The following is a 22,991-nucleotide window of genomic DNA, read 5'->3' as shown; positions in this document are numbered from 1 at the left end:
TCCATTTGGGAAGCCAAGCTGGCCCCCAGCGGTGCCCACGGGTCCCAGAGCTGCACAGCCTCTGGCATGAAGGGGCAGGCCCCGTGGGGGAAGGGGGAGAGACATTGAAAGCCGGGCACACCAGACAGGATTCACCTAAACAGCTGTGCCACATCTGGGTCCCTCCTACCGCTCCCCCGGCACTTGCCCTGCATAGGGAAGAAACAAAACACAATCAATCAGTGCCCCGCCCTCCCCGCTAGCGAAGGCCTCAAAACCTTGGTTTTAAAAACACCTGATGGGGCCCAGATCTCCGCCTGGCCAAGCAGCAAACCACCGCTCATCAGCGCTCTAACCCCTGGGCCAGCTGTCCCATCCTGGCTCTTACCTTTGTAAAGAAATACACCCCCCTCCTCACCCCCCGAACAAATCAAGAATAAAAAGCAGGGTTACAAAATAAGTACAACTTTATCAGAGAGGGTTTTGGGGGGGTTTCCACGGGGAGGTCTCGTATTTGGTTTGGGGGCAGGTTCTTTCACACGGTCAGACAGCGAGAGGCGGGGCGCAGCGAGACAAAGAGCCAGCGAACACGGGCTGCCGGGTTTGGTTTTTGGTTTTTTTTTTTGTAAAATTTTTTTTTCCGTTTTGTTTTTTAATAACGTATTCATGGTTACCAGCCATAGTCATAACAAAAGTTATTCATAATAAAATGTATCTAAAATAACATTTCTATCTGAAACAGGAACCTTGTCGCTCTACTGTAGAAATAGGTCAGGGGGGTTGTTTTTTGTACACACTACTATGCGGTATATACTTTGGAAAGGCCTTTAACATTTAAACAGGTCTGAGGGGTGGGGTGGGAATTTCTTTTGTACCAATGGGAGGGGCTCAGCCTGTGGGGGTCATCTACTTTGGGGGCATGCGTCTCCCCCCACGCAGCAGAGAGATCTGGGGAGACAAGGGACTTTTGTCCCAGGGCGTCTTTCTGGGAAAAGACAAAATTGTACCTAGGTCTGGGCAGGACCCTGTTCCCCTCTCCCCCCCAAAAATAAATCCATGGGGCTCTTGCAAAGTCCAGTCCTCCCCTGCCCCCCTCAAATCCCTAGTGTGACCCTCACCCCAGATTCCCCCTCCGCTGCCCCTGAACGCCTGAAGATACAAGTCTCGGGGCGACCCTGGTTCTCCGCCTGGCGCAGTCCTTTGCGCCAGTGCCACTCCCCCATTGAAACGGCGTCATTTGCACCTCCCGTTGCCCAGTTATCAGTGACGGCGCAAGGTGGTGGAGAGATGGGGGCCCCTTTCCCGCAGCTGGGCCCGCACCCTTCGGAGCCTCGTGGGAACGGAGCTCGGGGGAGGGAAAATTTGGAAGCTTTTAAATCTATTTGCTTTTTTTAAAAAAATGAGTCACAAATCAGAAGGAAAAAAAATAGGTTAATCCAATCAAAATGGGGGTTGGGCTGGGTAAAAGCCACACCCCTTGCCTGCAGGCTCCTCCCACCCCCCAGCCCATGTAGTGTTTTCTGTTTTACAAACATGCACACGCACACACAAAGCTTGGGGCTTAGGGGAGGGCTCGCTCCTGCCTGAGCCCCCCCCCCCCCCCCCACCAGATCACAGGACTCAATCCTCATCTCCCCTCACACCCCCATCAAGGCATGTAAGGAACAGCTCTGTCCCCGCCACCCCCAAACCTGGGGGGGGGTGTCTTCCAGACCATCCCAAAGGGGCTTGGAAACAACCCCCCGCGTCACAGCCCTTTCTCAGTTCATTAGCAGCGTGAGAGCCCTGCACTGCGGCCCCCGGCCAGGAAGGGGCGCTCTAACCCGGCGGTCTGAGCGTGGCCTGACGGCGCTGCCAACGCAGACGAGCTCCGGGCAGGGAGAGGCGACCCACAGGCAGAGCCGCCAATTCATCCGGGCGGGTCTGCCCTGTGTGGGCGGAGCCTTCCCAGTCTCTGCCGGGGGCACACACGGGGGGGGGAAGGGGGCGGGACAAACCCGTCAACCGAGCTGACTCTCGAGGGCCCCAGATGCAGCCAAACCAACACCCACCAACCTTCTAATGCTCCAATCACGTATGCTTTATAATCCCCTCCGGGGGGGATGCACCCCAGGAGAAGACGCCCAAAGGGTTAAATACCCTCCAATGCGCCAACCCCTCCCCCCCCCGGGTATCCCCATCACCCCCCACCCCCACTCTTCAGCCCGGCCCAACACCCCTTCTCTGAGGCGTGGCTTCTTTCCCTGAATCCACCACTTGCCCTAGGGGGGAGGGCACGGACCCCCTCAAAGGCCACGCCCCCAGCCACCCTCTTGTGGGGGAGGGCGTGGCCCTCCTTCAAAGGCCACGCCCCCAAGTAGTCACGGGGGTGGGGTGGGGAGTTACAGGCACTTAACAGTTCCAGAAGAGTTCTCGGCCCCCATCTGTGGAGGTGTTTCCCCCCATCGCAGGGATCAGGTGCGAAAAGCAGGTGGGGGGGCTAACCCAGAAGAAACCAGCTCGCCAGGTTAGCCCCCCGGTGCCTTTCGTGGCAACCGGCATCGGCCAAGAGCGGCCGTACTGCCCCGGGGAGGGGTGGGGTGGGGAGGAAAGTGAATCAGAGATGCGCTTTATCTCCCCTTCTCCACTCCTCCCTCTCAGGAGCTCTCTTTTTCCCCATGCTGAGAAAGGATGGGCCAGGGGGAGAGGGGAAAGAGGGGGGCGGGAGGAGACACACACACACATGCGTGACCCAAGATCCTGCTGCTTCTGGCTTCGTTACCCTGGGAGTTACAGGATGCAACTCAGTATTAAACCATAGTTAAAGTAATAATAAAGTAGAAAAATATTAGAACGTATAAGATGGTAAGATTGTAGTGAGAGCTTCTTCCAACCCCCCCACCGTGGCGGAGTTGATGGTAAACGCTGGGGGAGGGTGGGAGGAGGGGTGTGGGGTGGAAGATTCAACCACCCCTTTAAGCACCCCCCAAAAAAATAAAGAGAACCCCCTAAAGCGTCTCAGGAACCACGGATCCCCGAGGCTGGTCAGATGGTGGAGGTCTTGTCGGTGCCATCTGTTAGGAGAGAAAACAGGACCAGAGAGCGTTCAGTGTTGAGGCAGAAGGGGACGAGTCGTCATCCCGTGGCCAGGTTCGGGCCAAGGGCATTCATAAGGGGCCAGAGATTCTGCGTGCCTGGCGGCGGCTCCAGTCACAAGAAAGAAGCCAGGAATTCACCGGGCCCCCCCAAATCCCAAGAGTAGCGGGAGGTCTCGGCCCAGGGTTTTGCTGCCGACTACGCCCAGCTGCGTGCTGGGTTCCGCCACAGGCGCCCCACTGCAGACAAGGTCACCGATAGATACGTGCGCCCCATGCGTCTGGTTGCGATCTAGGGCTGTGAGAGAGTCGCCCACCCTGGGGTGGGGTGAAGGGGAGGGTTTGGGCCCCATCTTGGTCTCCCAGGGACCTGCTGGCTTGTATCGCCCTTTAACACCCTCCCCTCCCGGGGCTGACCCCACATCTCACCGCCCAGCGCGTGCTCCGTCATGCTCAGGCACAGCGACTCCAGCGTGGGGTTGATCTCCAGGTCTGTTCCGGGGATCTGGCAATCTACAGGGGGGGGGCGGAGGAAGGAAATTAGCCAGGTGCCCCCACACTCCCTGGTGGGCAATGGAAACTGGATTCACACAGCATTCATGTGACTGCCCCGGCCCACCCGGCAAGGTGGCAGCTTCGAGCCTCATCCCCTTATTAACCCTGGTGCTGCCAACTTCTCCACTGAAAAACGGTCAGTGATGGAGAATCCAATGACTGGGCCGGGAATAGAACCCAGAAGTCCCGGCTCCCAGCCCCCACTGCACTAACCCACTAGACCCCACTCCCCTCCCAGAACCAGGGATAGAACCCAGGAGTACTGGCTCCCAGCCCCCACTGCACTAACCCACTAGACCCCACTCCCCTCCCAGAACCAGGGATAGAACCCAGGAGTCCTGGCTCCCAGCCCCCACTGCACTAACCCACTAGACCCCACTCCCCTCCCAGAACCAGGGATAGAACCCAGGAGTCCTGACTTGCAGCAGATGGACACTGCTTGTCAACACGTGCAGCCTGCTCTGGGGAGGAGCACGACAGGCTCCCCCCCCACAGCCCAAACAGCCGGAGAGGAGGAGGAGGAGAGCGAGTTGGCAGCAGACGGCCTCCCACCGGCCTCAGCTGGGCAGAACAGTCTCTCCAAGAACAACTCCTGTCCTGAGTCTGCCAAGGGCCGGTACCGGGAGAGCCCCCCGGCTACTCACCCTGGGGGAACATGATGATGGCCTGCGGGGACGTGTGGACGGGTAGCGAATGGGTGCGCTGGACCGAGCTGCGGCTCTGGCCGGGCATGCTGTTGCTGCCCCCGGGATTGGCGAACCACAGATTCTGCGGAGAGAGGGGAAAGACCGGGATAGAGGATGCAGGAGCCTGGCCCAGAGCAGCTGGATCCCCCAGGCTCACCAGCGCCAGCCTGGCACACGGGGGATCCAGAGACAACGTTCAATAGCAGCAACGGGTCGGCGTGGCTCCGAGTCACGCTCCACGGGGGAGGGATAGCTCAGTGGTTTGAGCATTGGCCTGCTAAACCCAGGGTTGTGAGTTCAATCCTTGAGGGGGCCACTTAGGGATCTGGGGCAAAATCAGTACTTGGTCCTGCTGGTGAAGGCAGGGGGCTGGACTTGATGACCTTTCAAGGTCCCTTCCAGTTCTAGGAGATAGGATATCTCCCCTGGAAGGAACAGCTAACGCTGCGCTGGGAGAGGGGGCCAGGCTCCCGTGCCCGAGCAAGTCACAAGGCCCTGGTGCCCCCCCAGGGCCGGGGAGATAACACTGCAAGGGGAGAGCCCAGCTCGATTCTGCAATCCCAGCTTTCCGACCTCACAGAGCCGCTCTCAACCCTCCCTCTCCCAAACAGAGAACCCCACCAGGCCATTTGGAGAGCAGAAATTCATTTAAAAAAAGAAGGGGTGCCATCAATTTATCCTGCTCTAGCCACTAGATCCCACTCCTTTCCTACAGCCAGGAATGGGGCTCAGAAGTCCTCCCTCCCCCAGGCCCGCCCTACTCTAACCACTAGCACTGGGGATAGAACCCAGGAGTCCTAGCTCCCAGTTCCATTTAAGATACCTATCTGGTCACCGTAACACACAAGCGCCTCACAATCTTTAATGTATTTGTCCTCACATGCCCCCTGGCAGGCAGGGCAGATCTATTAACCCCATAGTAACATGGAGAAACTGAGGCACGGAGAGACTATGATGGAGAATCTAATGGCTGGTCTGGGACTAGAACCCAGAAGTCCTGACTCCCAGCCCCGCCTGCTCTAACCACTAGAGCTAACTCCCCTCCCAGAGCTGGGGATTGAACCTAGGAGTCCTGGCTCCCAGCCCACCCCAGTGGACCCCTCTCCCCTCCCAGCCCTGTGCTCATGGCCCTAGACATTTCTCTCTACAACCTGCTGACCTAGACAAACGAGCCCTTCTAGACTGGCACCCGCTGCTCCCGTTCATTGTAAAATCCCCTTCGGCTCAGCTGGGGCTTCAGCCAGAGCCACGAGGGAGAAACCGGCCCACACCCGCAGCTCGAGCGACCTCTCCCGCCCCGCCGGACTCACCTGTCGTCCCTGGCTCCCGATGGGGCTGGTAAGTGCATGCCGGGGCAAGACCCCTCCAATCCCCGCCGGACTCAGCAGCCCCAAGCGGCTCGGGGGCATGGCTCGAGGGGGCATCTGGAACGGCCGCTGCCCTCTGCGCGCGACGCCCACCCCCACAGATCCAGCTATGGGGAGAGAGTTGGAACCAAAAGCCCACCTGGGGGAGGGGAGAAGGTGGGAAAAAAATAAAGGACTGTTCTGAAGTCACCAGAGAATCTAGCTACTTGCTGCATCCCTTGGGATCGACTCCCCCCCCCCCCTCAATTTCACGGGGGACAGGTCTTTGGAGCGCCCCCTCCCACAGCAGCTCACACATCTGAGCATCTCAGGGCGTCAGACACACCTGGGCCAAGTGATCTGTGATGTGTTGCTGGGTGGGGGCCCCCACTAGGGAAGCCTCGAGGGTGCAGCTGGTTTTCCGGCGGTGCTTAGCACCCTCCCGCCCTTGTGAAAACAGGGATCCTTTAAATGCAGCTCACGTGGCCTCCCCCACCCGCCACTTGAAAATCTGGCCTCCGCAGAGACAGACTGCCCCTTGGAACCGGCCTTAACCCCCCCCCCCCCGAGTAGGAGAGGCACAAACTAAACGGGCTTCCCACAGGCCTGGGTCGCAGCTGACATGTGGATGGATCCCAGCTGGCTACTAGTGGTCAAGGGCGTCCCCGCTCCCAGACACGGGGACAGGAAGAGACAGCCGGGGACGCCTGACAGGTTACCCGAGCCGCTCAGCCTGGACTGGGGGGGCAGCGCACAGAGCAGGGCTTCGAAACTCGCATGAGCCAGGATTTTGGAGACACCCCCAGCCAGCCCTGTCGGCCGGGATCCCAGCGCCTGCTCCTCCCTGGGCTTGTCAGGGGGAAGGCCGCAGAGCTGGAGCATGTGGGAGGATGGGGGATTTCGTAACGCGAGGCGTGTTGCTTCTGTGCCCCTGGGAGCGACCGATCAGCTCCCCAGCCCCCTCGGCGGCGAGGAAGGGCTGGAATCAAGACAGGCAGCAACCTGCCCACTGCGCTGACCCCAGAGAGCTGGGGCTAGAACCCGGGAGTCCCAACTCCTAGTCCCCGTCCATGCTCTAACTGCTAGGTCCTGCTGCCTCCCTTCCACAGCCATTAGATCCTAGCGATCTAGGAGCCATGTGGCTCCGGGCACCGCTGGGGACCCCCCCCCACCTACAATTTATTTATTGGTTGCACCTAGCAACTGCGATTGGGGAAACTGAGGCAACCTAAGTCACACATCAAGGCAGAGCTGGGACCAGAATCCAGGTCCCGGAGAGCCCGATCCACTGGGCCATACTGTCTAGCCAGATCACCCAGGGGGGGTTATTCAGCACTGTCCCCCCCTGTACTCCCAGCCTTCATGCCATTCTACAGCTGCAAACTGGCCACACCTACCCTTTCTGCTGGCGGTACCCTTGCATGTCGAGCACGGCCTTCCGGGGGAACGCTCGCAACAGCTTCAGCACCTGCTGCTTCCAGGACAACAGCCTCTTCTTCTGCGTCTCCGTGAATGCCTGCGGCGCACAGGGACAGCGCCGTCAGGACGCTGGGCTGGCGCTGGGGCATAGGGAGGGGGCGGGAGCAGCCGCAGGGAGGAGGGGCACAGAACGGGGCACTTTGCTACAGAGAGCGGAGGGATTCGAGCACACATCCAGCCCAAAGCAGGTGTGTGTGTGTGTGTGTGTGTGTAGGCGGGGGAAGTCCTTAAATGACCCGCTTGGATCAGTTCAACAGCTCTGGGGCCTGGCCTGCTGGGCACGGCGGAGAAGAACCCAGGAGTCCCGAGGGGAGCCAGCAACCCCCGCCCCCGAGATCAGAGGGAGGTTTCCATGCAGACGATACCTCGTGAGTCAGGCACTTCTCGATGAGCTGGAGGTAACTGGTGATGTTCTCCTCGTCGGGCCGGGAGACGAGCAGCTGCGTGCACACTGCGAGGGGAGCAGAGGGGTTACTCCCCAGGCCCTTCCAGAGCCTCCCTCTCCACCCCCCGCCCGATGCTCAACCTGGGGGGAGGGATAGCTCAGTGGTTTGAGCATTGGCCTGCTAAACGCAGGGTTGTGAGTTCAATCCTTGAGGGGGCCACTTAGGGATCAGGGGCAAAATCAGTACTTGGTCCTGCTAGTGAAGGCAGGGGGCTGGACTCGAGGACCTTTCAAGGTCCCTTCCAGTTCTAGGATATAGGATATCTCCATTCATTAAATTTTAAAAAATTAAATAATTAGATTAAATTATAAAAATCATGCCCCCCGGAGGTGGGTCAGCAGAAAGGGGATGCTGCAGCTCACAGGAAAAGGGACTCACCCAAGGACAAGCGGTGAGCAAGCAGCAGGGCTGGAAAGAACCCAGGAATCCTGCCGAGTCCCACCACTGCTCTAACCACTCAATCCCCACTCCCCCCCCCCAGCCAGGAAGAGAACCCAGGTGTCCTATGCCTAACACACACGGCCAACCTTCCTCCCGCGCTTCGTTTTGTTTACCTGCTAGAGAACCCAGGTGTCCTGAGCCCAGCTCCCGCCCCCTCCCCCGACAGAGGGGATAAGCCATCCAGCTTCCCTGCCCCGCCAAGGGGGAGTCAGTAGGACCCATCCGCCTGAAACAGGGCTGGAGACGTCAGTCAGCCCCAGCCACACATGCTAACACGAGGGCATGCCCCCGAATCTGTACCACCCCCATCCGGGAGAGAAGCAGTAACGCTCCCTCTAACGCCCCGGGACCCCCACCCCGGGCTCCCTGAATGCCCCTGGGTGAAAGGCAGTGCCCTCTGGACCGGACGCCGGGCACGGGGACGCCCTTACCTTTCCCCATCACCCGGGTGAACTGCCCCGGGATGTCCCCTTCCGCGATGGGTGCCGTGGCCGACTCCCCGTCGCAGGGGGAGGCCGTCTGGGACGAGAAGCCGTCCACTGCAGGCTCCTTGTCCTCTGCCCCGTTGGTGGCTTTGTCCAGGCCCGGCCTGGGGGCTCCGTGGCGCTCGGGCACCGCCTGCTGCCCCTCCTTGGGCGCGGCCATGGCCTGGAGGGAGCTGTATGCTTTGATGGGCGTGATGATTATCTGCTGGAGCTCCTGGAGCGCGTTCCACAGGTTCCCTCCTTCTAGGATGTCCTGCGGAGGGGCCAGGGAAAGGGGGTGGGAGAAAGGGCAAAGGGGGTGGAGAAGATGCCATGAAAGATTAAGGGCAGCCCCACGTCTCAGAAAGGACCAAGGGGTGCAGTGGTCCAAGCATCAGGCTCAGAGCACCGGGGATCACAGGTTCGAGTCCCAGCATCCCTGTGTGGCAGATAATTTAAGACTTGCAGCCACACGATCCTGTTTGCCCTGCACGGCGCCTGCCCCGAGATCTTGGGTTTTAACGCCAGCAGCCTCGAAGCCAACTGCCCCGGCTGCGGTTCAGAGGTGCGATCTGCCACTACGTGAATTCCAGTAGCACCTAGGGGCCATGACCGAGATCAGGGCTGCGCCGCCCCCTTGGCACCAGGTGCAATGCAGGCCCTGAGCGAGAGGCACAGATCCCAAGGCGCTCACAGCCTAAGCAAGGACTGCGAGCCCCGTTTTACAGGGGGGAGATTCGAGGGGCCTAAGGAAGAGTCAGGAATCAACCCTGGGGCTGGGTGCCTTGACCCCGAGGCCTTCGGCTCAGACCTCGCAGGGGAACCCGGTGGGTCTTTTACCTTCTCCAGAGACTTGAGAACACTTTGCCTCTCCCGTAGCTTCTGGATGCTCAAGGCAATTTTGTGTCTGGCTCCTTTGGTCACGTTCTGTGCAGGAAGGAAGAGACGTGGGCGCTAAGGCGACAGCCACGGACGCAGCCCCTGACAGACTCAGAGACACGCCCCGGGAACAGGTCGCAGCCGCAGGTGCTCCCTGGCGGCCACGCAGCCCGACAGGAACTCAGGGCTCTTCCGTGGCATTCGCCCCGCGGGTAGGTGAGAATTTGGGCTCTGGGCTGGAGGTATCCAGAGAAGCCCCTGGAATTTAGCCATTGGATCAAATCAGGAGCTGTGGGGACGGTGATGGGCGTCCATGCGTTTATGCAGTCCCAAGAGCCCCTTCCCAGCTGGCGGGGGCCGGAGTGGCCCACTAAGTCTGTGAAAGACGCCTGTCCTACGACACCACAGTCCCCCCGCCCGGGACCCTGCTGTCCCCTCCTCACCTGGGACTCCAGATGCTGCTCCGTGAGGGTCATCATCTCTTCATACGTCATCTGGGAGAAGAGGGCTGCGTACTTGTGCAGACGAAGGCTCTTCAGCCACGAGGGGACGTCTGCAGAGGCGGGAGAGACCGGCCCTTTAGCGTGACCTCAGCCAGGCTTGGGGAAGCGTCCGCGGCTCCCGGGACCGCCGGCGTTACGCACCGGCCACTCTAGGGCTCCCCAGAGCCAGAGGAACATTCCCCTTTCAAGGCAGGGCCTTCTCAGGTGACAAGGGGCATGAGTAAGGGAGGGTATTGGAAGGACATTCGACCAAGGCTGGCTGATACCCACAGCAGGATTCCCATCATTAGAGCCCTGAAAATCCATGGACCATTTTTGCAGACAGTGGATTGGATGCAGATACAACCGTGCAGGGCTCTACTCACTGGCGGCACCTGGCCTGCGGCGTCCGGCTCGGGCAGCCCGGGGGGGGTGCAGTGTACTTGGGGCCAGCGGCAGGTCGGCGTCGGGGCTGTCCAGCACCCACGCGCCATGCCGCTTCCTGTCCAGCAGCTAAGAGCCCTCGGGCAGCACCAGCGTCCCCCACCACGGCCTGGCCTGGCCGCACTGGCCACGCTCCCAGTCCTGGCCCGCCGGCTCCTGGGATTGGACCTGGTGCCCAACCCCTCCCCCTCACTGCTGCTGCCGTGTGCCGTCGCTTCTGAACCTCCGGGAGCAGCACCCGATGGGCCCCCCCCCCGACTTCCCCTCTGTGCTGCCCCTTCTTGAGACCCCACCCCGCCTCTTCCCTGAAAGACACCTCCCCCTCTCTCACTAGCCCTTGTGAGACGGCTTGCCGCTGCAGGGCTGGATACGGGTAAAAGACGGCTAGCGGATCGCGGGTTGATCCTGGCCGCTGCCGATCGGACGCGGATCCACATGTTTGTATCCGCGCAGGGCTCTACCCGTCACAGACATAGGAAAGGCTCATCCCCCTCGCTCACCACTGCCCATGTTCCCTCCAGCCCCCGGCCTAGCAGCCCTGGTCAAATCGCTGGGAGCCCCCCGGTTAGGGCTGACCAGGCAAGGGTCTGATCCAGCATTCCCGGGGTTGGCCGGCAGAGCGAGGCAGTTGGGGTTCCCTCCCTGGCACGGGCCAACGGCGCCTCCCCCCAGCCGTACCTTTCATGCCACTGCCATCCTCCTGGAAGGTGTTACGGCTGCCCATCTGCTCCTCCGTCTGTTCGCTGCCCGAGGAGGCCACGCTGCTCTGGGGGGACAGGGGCGCGTGGTCCCCCGGGATGAACGCCTGCCGGGCGCAAAGCTCGTCGGGGCTCATCCACTCGCCAGGGGCCTGCGGGCTGGTGGGGATGAGGGACATGGAGCGCTTGAGCGGGCTGGGGTGGATTTGGCAGGGCAGAGCTGGAAGGGAAGGGCAGAGAATTAGCATGACGACATCGGGGCTGGATCTCCCATCTTACAGAGCAACCAGGGAGGATGAGCCTCGCGCCTCTGAGACGGGGGGAGGACGGAGAGAGGAGAGATCAGTCACCTACAACTCAAGGCAGCTGAGCCTCAGGGCCTGGCGCTTGGAAAGTGGTTTTTAGCTGGGCTCCTCCTCTCCCCATTCAGGATACGGCCCCAGAATGGGCCCTGCCCCCCCAGCGAGGCTCCCCCAGACCCACATGGGCAGAATTCTCTGCACGGCTATGGTGCATTTCATCCAAGGGCCTTGATGCAACTGACCAGCAGGAGTCGGGACCCCTCTCCGGGAAGCCCCCTGCTCCAGGGCATGCAGAGGATTGACAGCACAAGTGAGAGATCGGGGGAACTAGCCACGTGACCACGCTCCTTTTGCCAGTCACCCGTGCAGAGGGACGAACAGCAGCAAAGGGCGTAGGAGGGTCAGTCTGCGCAGGGGGGGGTTCTGTCTGCACTGCTCCGTCTGCTTCCCCAGCACCGTGAAGCAGCCGGGGAGCAATTCAACCCCCGTCTTGTCTCCCTGCTCTGTTTGGCAGCAGTGAAAAGAGGCAGGTACCCTCCACCCCCTGCCACCGCTCTCTCCCCCTCCCTCGCCACGGATCTCCCACTATCCTGAGTGCCCCTGTGGGGACAGCCAAGGAGCTAGCCAACGCCAAGCAGGGGGATGGCACACGAGCAAGGCAGAGCCCGGTTCGGCCAAGGGACCCAGGCTGTACGTTACAGCTGCGGCCAGGTCTAAGCGCCGCTCTGGGATACAGCTGGTTTTTCCCCTGAACTGGACAAACCCTGGGCACACCCTCAGAGGCGGCTTTCCGTTTTGATTCATGTTATTCCTGTTTTGGTGCGAAGAGAACGCACGTTTTCTCCCCTCCCACTCCCCCGACAGCCACCGGAGCGCTGGGGGCTGCAGGGAGGGAAATCCACCCGGAACCACCCCAATGGGAGAGGAGGAGATGGAAGGGAAGGAAAGTGTCTAGAAGGGACGACTACATTTGATTAGCTTTAATAATAACTCCTGTTTTTTTAATAGAAGTAGAGGCAGTTATTGGGAGGTGGTGGGGTCAGTATCGTAGCTGGGGGGGAGCGGCTGCTTGAGCGGCCACTGAGCACAAGTGGCACCTTGTCAATTTCTTGGCACCTTTTTAATTTTTACTCACCCGGAGGGAACAGGGGGAGCGATCAAAAAACAAGAGACAGACGCTGCGGCACTTTTACTCACCTGGCAGCGCCGGGTCTTCGGCGGCACAACCTCCTCTTGCTCTGCGGGTCTTCGTGGCATTTCGGCGGCGGGTCCTTCAGTGCCACCGAAGACACCCGGAGCGAGTGAAGGGCCCGCCGCCGAAGACCCGGAGCGCTGCCAGGTGAGTAAAAGCGCCACAGCGGGTGCCACTTTTTTTTTTTTTTTTTGATCGCGCCCCCTGTTCCCTCCACCTGGCTACGCCACTGGGTGGGGTTCAGTAGGTCACCTCCAAAATTGACACCCCCAGCCGCCCATCCTGACACTCCTCTGACCATCTTCAAGCTTCATTTACCTCACCAGTCACTGGCATCTGTACGTACGCGTAAGCACACCCCCGGCCGCCATGGCACGTTGGACTCCAAGCACTTCGCAGGCCCAAAGCACCGTGCAAACTAATGCCCCTTGGGATGGAGGGGCAACCAATATTATCAGCCCCATTTTATAGATGGGGAAACTGAGGCACTGAGACACGGGGCACTGACCTGTCCCCCAATGTCAGAGCTTAGGTTTGATCTGTCATCGTCCCCACCTCCTTTTGCCCTCAAACACCACAGACCACCGACCTGGACACACTGCCACCCCTCCAACCCTCCCCGCTGCTTGGGCCTCAAAATATTTTCTTCTGGGGCCCATCAAGAAGCAGGTGCGGAGTCCGAGAGGAAGCACGGCTCAGCTGATAGGGCCTCCGAACTCCTGGGTTCTGTTCCCCTCTCTCCTGCTGACTAGCCACAGGCAAGTGGCTTCACCTGCTCTGTGCCTCAGTTTCCCCAATGGGTAAAACAAGGTTGGGACACCGCACCTCTGTCAAGTATTTTGAGCTCTACAGAAGGCAGCCATGAGAATAAGGCATGTTTTCTAATCAGAGTGAGACTCAAGGTACTCAATCTACCCAGCTTAAGGAAAAGGTTAAGAGATGACTTGATCCCAGACGGCGTACCTACGCGGGGAACAAACATTCGATCATGGGCTCTTCCAGCTCGCAGAGGAAGGTCGAACACGATCCAATGGCTGGATGCTGAAGCTAGACCAACTCGGACTGGCAATAAGATTATATTGGCCTCTAAGCGCCTACCTACTGCCCACGCCCCATCCTGGCCCCGCCCCGTACCTGCATTTGCATTGCTTCCGATGCTGTTGATGGCCGAGGGCACCGAGCTAGAGGAGTGGAAAGGCAAGTGTCCGTTTTCGCGGGGCAGCTTCTCCTGCCAGCCGTGTCCCAGCTCCCCCATGCCCGAGTCCCCTGGGCCCTGCCACTCGTCCGAGCCCTGGCGCGAGTGGTAGGCAGTGTCGGGCCGGCCCCTGCCCTGGCCGGAGTAGCCGCTAGACAGGCGTTCCTCGAGGTGGTTGAGCCACAGGGCCAGGGAGTTGCGATCGTCCAGCGTGGTGGCCGGGTGGATGAGGGCGTAGGACAGCAGCTGCCGGCTTTCCTCGATGAACAGATTGCTCTCGATGGAGTAGGCCAGGACCTTCTGCAATAGCTTCATGTATTCGGACTTGGCTTCTGTGTTGCCAGGCTGCAGCAGGGGCAGGTGAGACAGGAGCAGGGAGACCACCTTGTCCTTCGATTCCTGGTGCCATTGGCTGATGACAGCTGTTTGGGGGAGAGAGGGCAGAGAGGGGTGAAGAACCGGAACAAACAGGAGCCAGCCTGCTCCTTCCTCCAGTCGCTTTCGCCACAGAGAAATCAATGCAGCTACTTCTGGGGAGGAACAAGACAGCTAGTGAAGAGGTGTGTAGGAACACTAGCAACAGCTTCAGGCAGGGAGACTTGTATCCTACCGAAAGCCACAGCGTGGGGTGACCAAGGGGGCTTACCAGAACCAGACACCTGGAATGGACACCCCAACCCTAGACACGGTGATCTCAAGCAATCCAGGCAATCAGTCTGTGTGTCCCCCAAAATGTCACCACTTCCAGCAACAAAGAGAGCTCCAAGCACTTGGCAAATGTGGTCTCATTTCTCCCATTTTACAGCTGGGGAAACCGAGGCACGGGGAAGGCAGCGACTTAACCAAGGTCAGCGGCAGAACTGGGCTCATCAGACCTGCGATTAAACTCCAGTGCTCTATCCACTAGGCCACGCCACCTCTCCCCGCTGAATTCTCCAGCTCACTCTGCCCAAAACTAACGGGACGGCTCTGATTTGAACTCCCTTCCCCCGGACAGCGCGCGAAACTTAAAGAACAGGAATCGATCTGGGCGGGGAGGGTAAGAGAGGCCTTTGAAGGGAGAGGGTGCTCCACGCTGAAGCGGACGTATTTGTTATGGGCGTATGGGGGGGAAGTTGAGGGACAGGGAGCCTGGCAGAGAGCTTTCTCAACCGTTTAGGGATTAGGTAAATAACCGTACAGTTATTGGGAAATCACCACGTGCACAGCCAGCAGACAGAGCATAAGGGCTTGTGAACCGGAGCGAGTCCTAAGTCCTTATCTGGCCTCTTGTATCCAAGCGCCTCAAAATCTTTAGTGGGGCAGAGAAGGGCTACTGTCAACATTGCACAGATGGGGAAACTGAGGCAGCCAGCGGCAAAGTGACTTGCCCGGGGAGTTTGTGGCAGAGCTGGGAATTGAACCTAGGTCTCCAAGTCTTAGGTTAGTGCCTAACCATTGGATTTATCCTTCCTCTCCTTTGCCAGCTATCCCAACCTCAGTGTGCAGTGGAATAAAATCCTAAACAGATGATATCAGTTCAGGGAGGATCAGCGCCATAGTTTGACCCATAGGCACCGACTCCATGGGTGCTCCGGGGCTGAAAAAGAATTGTGGGTGCTAAGCACCCACTGGCAGCCCCACTAATCAGCTCCTCCCCCCCAAGGTCTCCCACCAGCTGTGATCAGCTGTTCAGTGGCATGCAGGATGCAGTGGGGGGGAGGGGGCAGGAGTGGGGGCTTGGGGGAAGGGGTGGAGTAGGGGCAGGGCCTGGGGTGGAGCAGGGGTCAAGCACCCCCCCAGGAACTTGGCGCCTCTGGTTTGAACCACAGGCCTGAGCAAACAAAGTCCCAAGAACCGTTATTAATTTCACCAGATGAAGTTAACAGGCAGCAGGTTTAAAAACAAACAAAAGGAAGCCGGTCTTCACCGAGCGCACAGTCAACCTGTGGAACTCCTTGCCAGGGGATGTTGTGAAGGCCAAAAGAATAACCGGGTTCAAAAAAGAACTAGATAAGTTCCTGGAGGATCAGTCCATCAATGGCTATTAGACAAGATGCTCAGGGACACAACCCCATGCTCCGGGTGTCCCTAAACTGCCAGAAACAGGGTGGACGACAGGGGATGAATCACTCGAAACTGCCCTGTTCTGTTCATTCCCTCTGAAGTACCTGGTGTTGGCCACTGTCGGAAGACAGGATACTAGGCCGTTCTTATGTCAAATGTTGATCTCATGCAAGAAAAATTGTAAGGTAGGGGGCTGTATCTCAGGCACCCCACACTCAAACCACCTCAGGTTTGACTCGGTCACGCTATGCCGGACCCCCATGAGGCACAGAAAGTTTCAAGACCATCCGAGTCAGCCTGCGGATTTTGGAGCTCTGAAAGTCAGCTGGTCAACGGTCAGCGAGACCCAAGCTTAACTCAAGCAGGTGCTACCGGCTCTTTGGAACAGCCATGGGTTCAAACTCTCAACAGAGATGACCAAGCCCCCCCCCAGCCTTCAGAGATAGTGCCCTAGCGTTCCAGGAAGATGGTTGTGAGGGTCTCGGGTCAGAGGAGATCCAAGGTCCTATCCACTCTGCCTGGACATGAATATCTCCTTGGGAACTTTCTGAGGGAGCAGGGGGTTTGCCCTGGTCTCCTGAGGCAAAATTTCCTCTCCCACCTCCACTGTTGGTCCGCGTTGCTCTCCACCCCAGAAGCAGCTGCATTGGTGGTGCTGTCAGCGCAGTCTGTGCAGCTCAAACAGAGGGGCACATGCAGCTCCCTCAACACTACCTCTGGACTAATCCCAGCTCTGCTACTAACCGACCGCGTATGGACTGAGGGGTGGCGGGGTCACTTTACTGCCCTGCCTCGATTTCCCCAACGCCATGGGGAATGCATTTGGATGCTTGAGGTTCTGGCCAACTCTTCCCTGGCAGCGCAAGCTGCAGAACTGGTATCTCTTGTTCTTTAATAGCGACTTCAACGCCCCCCCTTGCGCTGAAGAACATTCACCGCCGGAGAGAGGGGATGGGAGGCTTCGGGAGAAACTTTCCCTACAAAGTCAGAGCAGACAGATTCCAGCACACGCTGCCACCATCACGGGCAGACACCCAAATGTTACAGTTACAGGCCTGGAGCTACCCACCAACTGCGCAGGGGGGCCCACAGCCCCGGAAGGGCAGGGTCTGCTCACCGCGTGCCTGTCGGATGGAAGATACCCTCTGCCAAGGGAAGCTGCATTGAGCGGCACATGCAGGCCCGGCAATCTTAATTCTTTAAATCTTAGCTTCTACCCGCTGTTTCCTCTTGGCCTCCTAGGGAAAGATCCTTCCCACACCTGTGGAAGGACAGGCCTGCTACACAGAAGGGTGCCCCCGCACCTGCACAGGGACCCCTTCCACATCTTGTGCTGCTACTCTGCTCTCGAGAGTCCCCTGCAAGGGAGACAGTGTGCATGACACACGCCTGGAGGGGCAGGACTCCTGGGTTCTATTCCTAGCTCTTCCACTGACTTGCTGAGAGCGCTAGGGTAAGTCATTGCCTCGCCCCGCGCCTCAGTTTCCCCATCTGTAAAACAGGGATAGCCATACGTTTGCAGGGTGCTTAAAGATCTCGGGATGAAAAGCACTGGCTCGGCCTAAGTCCCGAGTCCCCGGAGGGTGGGTGGTCCAATTAATGGAACTGGAATCTATCGCCTTCGTGGTTTATTTAGGGGGATCCACACATCGCCAGAGCGACTGTAGAAACAAGCACGCATCTGCCACTCCAATCTGAGCTATGACCCATCCCTGCCTGCCCCTAGCAGAGCAACCAATCTCAGCCAGGGAGCAGGAGACACACTTGGAAAGGACAGAGCGGTTACCTCTGGGGCATCTCCCATCACACACACACACACACAGAGCTATTTTTAACCTGGAAATTAAGGTTTAGGGAAAGGCCAGGCCACAGAGGCTGAGGCCAACGATTCAGCGAGTGTCTCCTGCAAGCTGCCGGCAGGCCCTGCGCAAACTTGACAAGATTTGCTTTGCTACTTCATCGAGGGACCAAGGACCATCCTCACCAACAGAGGACAGCTGGGGGCTAAAAGGGTGCCATGCGGCACAGGGTTTGCCACGTTTCCAATCTCAAATCGCCTCATGGGGGAATTCTGGAACAAGGCTGTTAAAATTCACATGCGAGCTGAAGCGTGGCACAAGCGAGAGGGGGAATTTTAGCTGAATCAAGAGCCCTTGCTTTAAAAATGCCGAATAGGAGGAATTTTTTTTTTAAATCTAGTCTGTTCTGAGGCCTGACCCATTCCGAATTGGACACTTCTTCCCAGCTTAAAAAGCGTGTTGCTTTTGCAGTTCACTCATTACTTGTTTTTAAGTCAAACGGTCCTTTCACTTCAGATCATTCCCTTTCAGGAACAAAACAAGAGGCCCCTTAGACGGTCAAGTTTTACTTTGCTTTGAAAACTGGCTACCAAAGAGGGGAAATGGCTAATTACTTTTGGCTGAGAAGTTTTCCCATGATGCATCCATGGCCGGCATTACGGATTTTGCTTCAGCTAGACAGAAACAATGTTGAACTGTCTAAAGAGTTTTGCTAGTGCTGATGTCGGGGGCGGAATTGAGTTAAAGAACAGCTTAACGACGTAGAGAGAAATGATAGGAAGTCAAAGAAATTTGATGTGCCTAGCCTCTGTTTGCCAGCAGCTGGGAATGGGCGACAGGGGATCGATCACTTGATTCCCTGTTCTGTTTGTTCCCTCTGAAGCACCTGCCATTGGCCACTGTCGGAAGACAAGATACTGGGCTAGATGGACCTTTGGTCTGACCCAGTCTGGTCGTTCTTATGACCCTGTTTCTTGATTCGTTTGGATCAAGAATGTGGAGATAGCTCAAATAATACCAGACGGCCATTCATCTGACCTCTCTGCTTTTTCCGCCTCCCTCTTCAACACCCTCCCCCCACACACTTCCCTTTGTTGCCTATTTGTGTGTCTTTTTATTGTCACTCTCACCCTAGCATGTTATGTCTGCGTAATATTGTCTGGTTTTGCATTGTCTGGTCTTGCAGCTCTGACAAGTTGTAAAGTCACCTATTGGCATCATCGTATTGGCTAGCCTGTGACAGGGGCAGGATCTGGTAACACATACAAGCCGCAAGTCCTTTACCTTTTTGTAGTTGTTTGATTGTTTCTTTAGGAAAATTCATACAAAATAAATCACACACACAGAAAAGCCTTTAACCAAGTTAGCCACAAAATTAAGACTGAAAAAACGTTGGGTCTTGCTGATACTTTATATTAGGCATGGCCAAACCGAGGCCTACAACTCATGGAGCCCCCCATTCTCCATCTACTAGACTAGGGAGGGAGCTTGGGCTTCTGCCCTGCAGGGAAAGGGAGCTCAGGGCTTTAGCCCCAGCAGGTGCCACCCGGCGGGACAGGCTGTGCCCGTCTTCTGCCTCTCAACCTTCTGAAGATTACGGCATGTGGCTCACAGGGTCAGAAGGTTGGCCACCCCTGCTTCATATCTATACCCCAGGATATTTAAAGGGCAGATTCCACCCCATTGCTACCAGTCTGGGTGGCAAAAACACAAGACCCCACCCTAGGAGGAGTTATCCGGGTATAGCGTACCTTGCTTTGGCAAAGCAGAAGAAGTTGTACTGGAAGAAAAGCCCCTTACGCTGGTGTAACCGCACCTGCACTATGACTGTCACCACCCTCACCCACAGATCTGAAGTGCAGACAAGCCCTTAGGGCACTTAGTTGCAATACTAAGTCGCTTTGCTAGGACCAGCTACACAAGCTTGGGCTCATTCAGGTGTCTTGGAGCTTGTCTGCACACACTTTAAATATACCAGTATAATGACAGTGGTACACACACAGAGACACCCCTCCCTCCCCACAGATGGATGCAGTTATCCGTGTTTTTCTACCACTGTGGCCAGAGGTGTGTTAGGGGTGCTTTGCCGGCGTAGCTAAAGCAGTAAAGCGGTCCTAGCGTAAGTGCATCTTACACTGGTACAAAACCGCAGTTTTACTGGTCTAGCTGCAGCTACTTTGGGGCTTACTAACGTAGCTAGGCTGGCAGATGTCTGTCGAGCAGACCTGGCCTATAGCTAGGACCCTACCAAATTCACGGCCGTGAAAAACGTGTCACGGACCATGAAATCTGGTCTCCCCCGTGAAAGCTGGTCTTTTGTGTGCTTTTACCCTACATTATACAGATTTTATGGGGGAGACCAACGTTTCTCAAACTGGGGGTCCCGAGCCGGAAGAGGGTCGTATGGGGGGGATGATGCAAGGTTATTGTAGAGGGGTCGTGGTATTGCCACCCTTACTTCTGCACAGCCTTCAGAGCTGGGTGGCCAGAGAGCGGCAGCTGCTGGCCAAGTGCCCACCTCTGACGGCGGCGCCCGGCCAGCAGCAGCACAGAAGAGGGTGGTCATACCATACCATCCCATGCTACCCTTACTTCTGCGCTGCTGCGTTCCCAGTTAGGTCAGGACCCCTGCAGTTACAACACCATAACATTTCAGATTTAAATATCTGAAATCATGAAATTTACAATTTTTAAAATCCTACGACTGGGAAACTGACCACAATGGACTCGGAATTTAATAGGATTCTCCCTATAGCTAATTCTGCTTTCCATATGGGAATATGCTATACCAGTTAGAGACCAGTATAACAGCATCCATTCTAGGGACTGCCTCCACGGAACTACATTGGTGTAAAAAGGCGACCTACAACAAGACAATCACACCCCTAAATGACAGTGACACAAACAAAAATCTGTGTGAGCGGAGCTTAAAATGAAATAAGAGCTTGTCTACAAGGGGACACTCGGAAAAATTAATCCAAGTTAGCTAGACATGTAAATTCAAAGTGGATTAGTTAAACTACACTAAACCCTGTGTGGATGCACTCATTAAGAATGAAAGTGGCCTTAATTCAGATTAGTTTAATTCAATTCCAAAACCTCACTCTCATAATTCACTTCCATAGTGAATTAAACTGAATCAAATTAAGGCCACTTTAATTTACAATGGGAGTGTCCACCCAGTGGTCTAAAGTGATGGCACTAAGTTTACACCTTTTGGTTAATTCAGATTAATTTTCCTGAGGGTCCCCATGTAGACACGCCTGAAGTGTCCACGATGAGATTTGCCCCAGTTTGATTAAGACAGCTTGATTTCCTCACGTTTATTCCCCACCCCCTAACATAGTTGCCGGGGGGGGGGGGGGGGGGGAGGAGGAGGAAGGGAGAACATGGATGCCTACAAGACTTTAGACCAGGCATCTCTCAACCAGGAAGGCCACAACTTTCAAGGGGTTACGAGATGCTGAAAAGTTTTATTACCATCTAAAGCAAGGAAAATCTCACTCCCCCATTTCTGGCACATCCTGACCTTTTCATGATCAAGCATTCTTCGACCAACCTCTCGAAACACACAAAGAAGTTATACAGGCTTAGCAGTATCACGGATTGTTACATATATTTTATTCTTTTATAGTAAGCATCAGAGGCTCAGGAAAATGTTTGCCTTCGAATAAGGGGTCGCCAGCCTGAAGGCTGAGTAACGCTGCATCACCCTACAAGTAAATCTGCATTAAGGCCAGATCTACCCTGAAAGAGCTTTAAACGTCTGTGCTTCCAAGATGCTTAAGTGATCAAGTGCAAAGAGACACATGCTGCTACCAGCGAGGAGAGTTAAGTAGTTCCAATACACTGCAATTGCTCTCCAAGAATCCGAAGAATGTGAATAGCAAAGGCAGGAGAGTGGCTGGGGGTGGGACAAGGAAGAAAGGGGATGAAATGGAGTAGAGGGAACAGAGGCTGAGTTGAAGCTGGGGAACATTCTCCGCCCATGGAAAAAGAAGCCCCGGCTCCTGGAATGTTTAGAACTAGGTCAGAGAGAGGATTGTACTTAGGAAGCACGCTGCCCTGATTCCTGGTGGGCTGGATTATATAAACCAATTGTCTATTTCAATCTTTGGTGGAGGATGATTAACAGAGTCTAAATTACCATAATTTGTATGACAGTTGTGCCCAGCCATCAACCGGGAGCCCATTACGCCAGGGGCTGTACAGGTGTATTACGGTAGCACCTAGGAGCCCCAATTACAGACACCATGGTGCTAGATGCTACACAAAAAAGACGGTCCCCTGACCCAAGAGGTTTACAATCCTAATGGATATAGCATGCCTCCTTTTCCACCCTAAACCTCTGTATAGCATTGTTGCAAGGCTGTTGTCAGCTGCCCTGTCTCGCCCCAGACATGGCTGCATTTCAGAGATGGTTAGTCTCGCATACCACAACAATGGACTCATTTTAGAGTTCAGAGAGGGGAGAGTCAGATTAAACTACGCTGATCTAAACCCACCCCGTTCCTGATGCTAATCTCAGCCTGCTCCACCGGACCGACAGCAGCCGCGTCCCGAAGCTGCGCCGAACTTACCTGCGCTGTTGGCCTCCGACTCCACGATGTGGATCTCGGTGCAGTCGGCCAGCGAGTGCTCCAGGCACAGCTGCAGGAAGCGGGCTTGGGTGCGAGTGACGCGCTTGAGGAGGGAGAGCAGAGCCACCGTCTGCTCGCATTCATTCCAGCCTTTGAACCAGCCGGCCAGGATTCCCACCTGATCCCGGAACATCATGGTGGCAGGCGCGTCAACGCGGCTCGGCAGCGACACGCCCAAGGCTGGGGGAGGGGAGGGAAAGGGGTCAGGGGAGAGGGGGGAGCAAGGGAAACCCCCTCACATGGTTTCAGCTTTAAGTCCTACGGTTTGGCCCGGGGGTGGAGGAGGGCACGACCTGGAATGCAAATCCTGCTGCCAGTGAAGCTGGGATCACATGGGGGGGACTGTCCCAAAAGATCTTTCTCCGTCTAGATCCTTTTGCAGGGCTCTCCTCTAAGCAGACTGCCTTGGAGATCCCTGCAAGGAAAAAGAAATACAAGATCGATTAAGAAAGATTGGCCACCCCGGAGCACAGCCTGCGTTGTTCTATAACCAGGTCTAAGGCCTCTCTTGCTTTACAGCAGCAGACAGCTGGGACGATTACACATCCAAACACGCAACAGGCTGTATCTTGAGCCCAATGGAAAGCCCACCTGCGGAACTCATCACCACTGGAGATCAGAGAGAGTCAACTATTGCATCTGGACAGCTTTATGACCAGTTATGTTGGTGAAAATCAGACCTCAGGTGGGAGAGATGAATTCACTTTTCTTCCCTGTTTCCCCCACGTACGGTATTGTGCAATTCAGATTCCAAAGCTAAAAGGGACCATTGTGATCACCTAATTTGACCTCTGGATAACACCGGCCAGAGACCTGTCCCAAAATAATTCCTAGAGCAGAGCTT

The 22,991-nt window shown here is 56.6% G+C and overlaps 1 protein-coding gene across 1 annotated transcript; it reads right to left on the bottom strand.

Annotated features, from left to right (window-relative positions):
• Positions 1-581: 581 nt before the first annotated feature.
• On the bottom strand, positions 582-22,563 carry SAMD4B (sterile alpha motif domain containing 4B). The gene is made up of 12 exons (XM_065571584.1): positions 22,088-22,563; positions 13,602-14,084; positions 10,954-11,193; positions 9,793-9,902; positions 9,311-9,397; positions 8,438-8,744; positions 7,485-7,570; positions 7,038-7,156; positions 5,605-5,800; positions 4,253-4,376; positions 3,483-3,566; positions 582-3,032 (listed from the first exon to the last, which is right to left on the bottom strand). Exons 1-12 carry the CDS (start codon positions 22,281-22,283, stop codon positions 3,004-3,006), a joined length of 2,061 nt encoding a protein of 686 aa, XP_065427656.1. The 5' UTR covers positions 22,284-22,563; the 3' UTR covers positions 582-3,003.
• Positions 22,564-22,991: the final 428 nt, after the last annotated feature.

The sequence above is a fragment of the Chrysemys picta genome, chromosome 17, assembly GCF_011386835.1.
Source record: "Chrysemys picta bellii isolate R12L10 chromosome 17, ASM1138683v2, whole genome shotgun sequence".
Lineage (NCBI taxonomy): Eukaryota > Metazoa > Chordata > Testudines > Emydidae > Chrysemys > Chrysemys picta.
The sequence above is the reverse complement of the archived record's forward strand: the minus strand, read 5'-3'. Positions and strand labels throughout refer to the sequence as shown.

Excerpts from the sequence above, each read along its gene's own strand:
- SAMD4B (XM_065571584.1), bottom strand. The coding sequence starts at position 22,283 with ATGATGTTCCGGGATCAGGTGGGAATCCTGGCCGGCTGGTTCAAAGGC. Across the intron at positions 7,571-8,437 it reads CACCCGGGTGATGGGGAAAG|TGTGCACGCAGCTGCTCGTC; the intron begins GTAAGGGCGTCC and ends CTCCCCTCGCAG. Across the intron at positions 3,567-4,252 it reads CATCATCATGTTCCCCCAGG|ATTGCCAGATCCCCGGAACA; the intron begins GTGAGTAGCCGG and ends CCCCCCCTGTAG.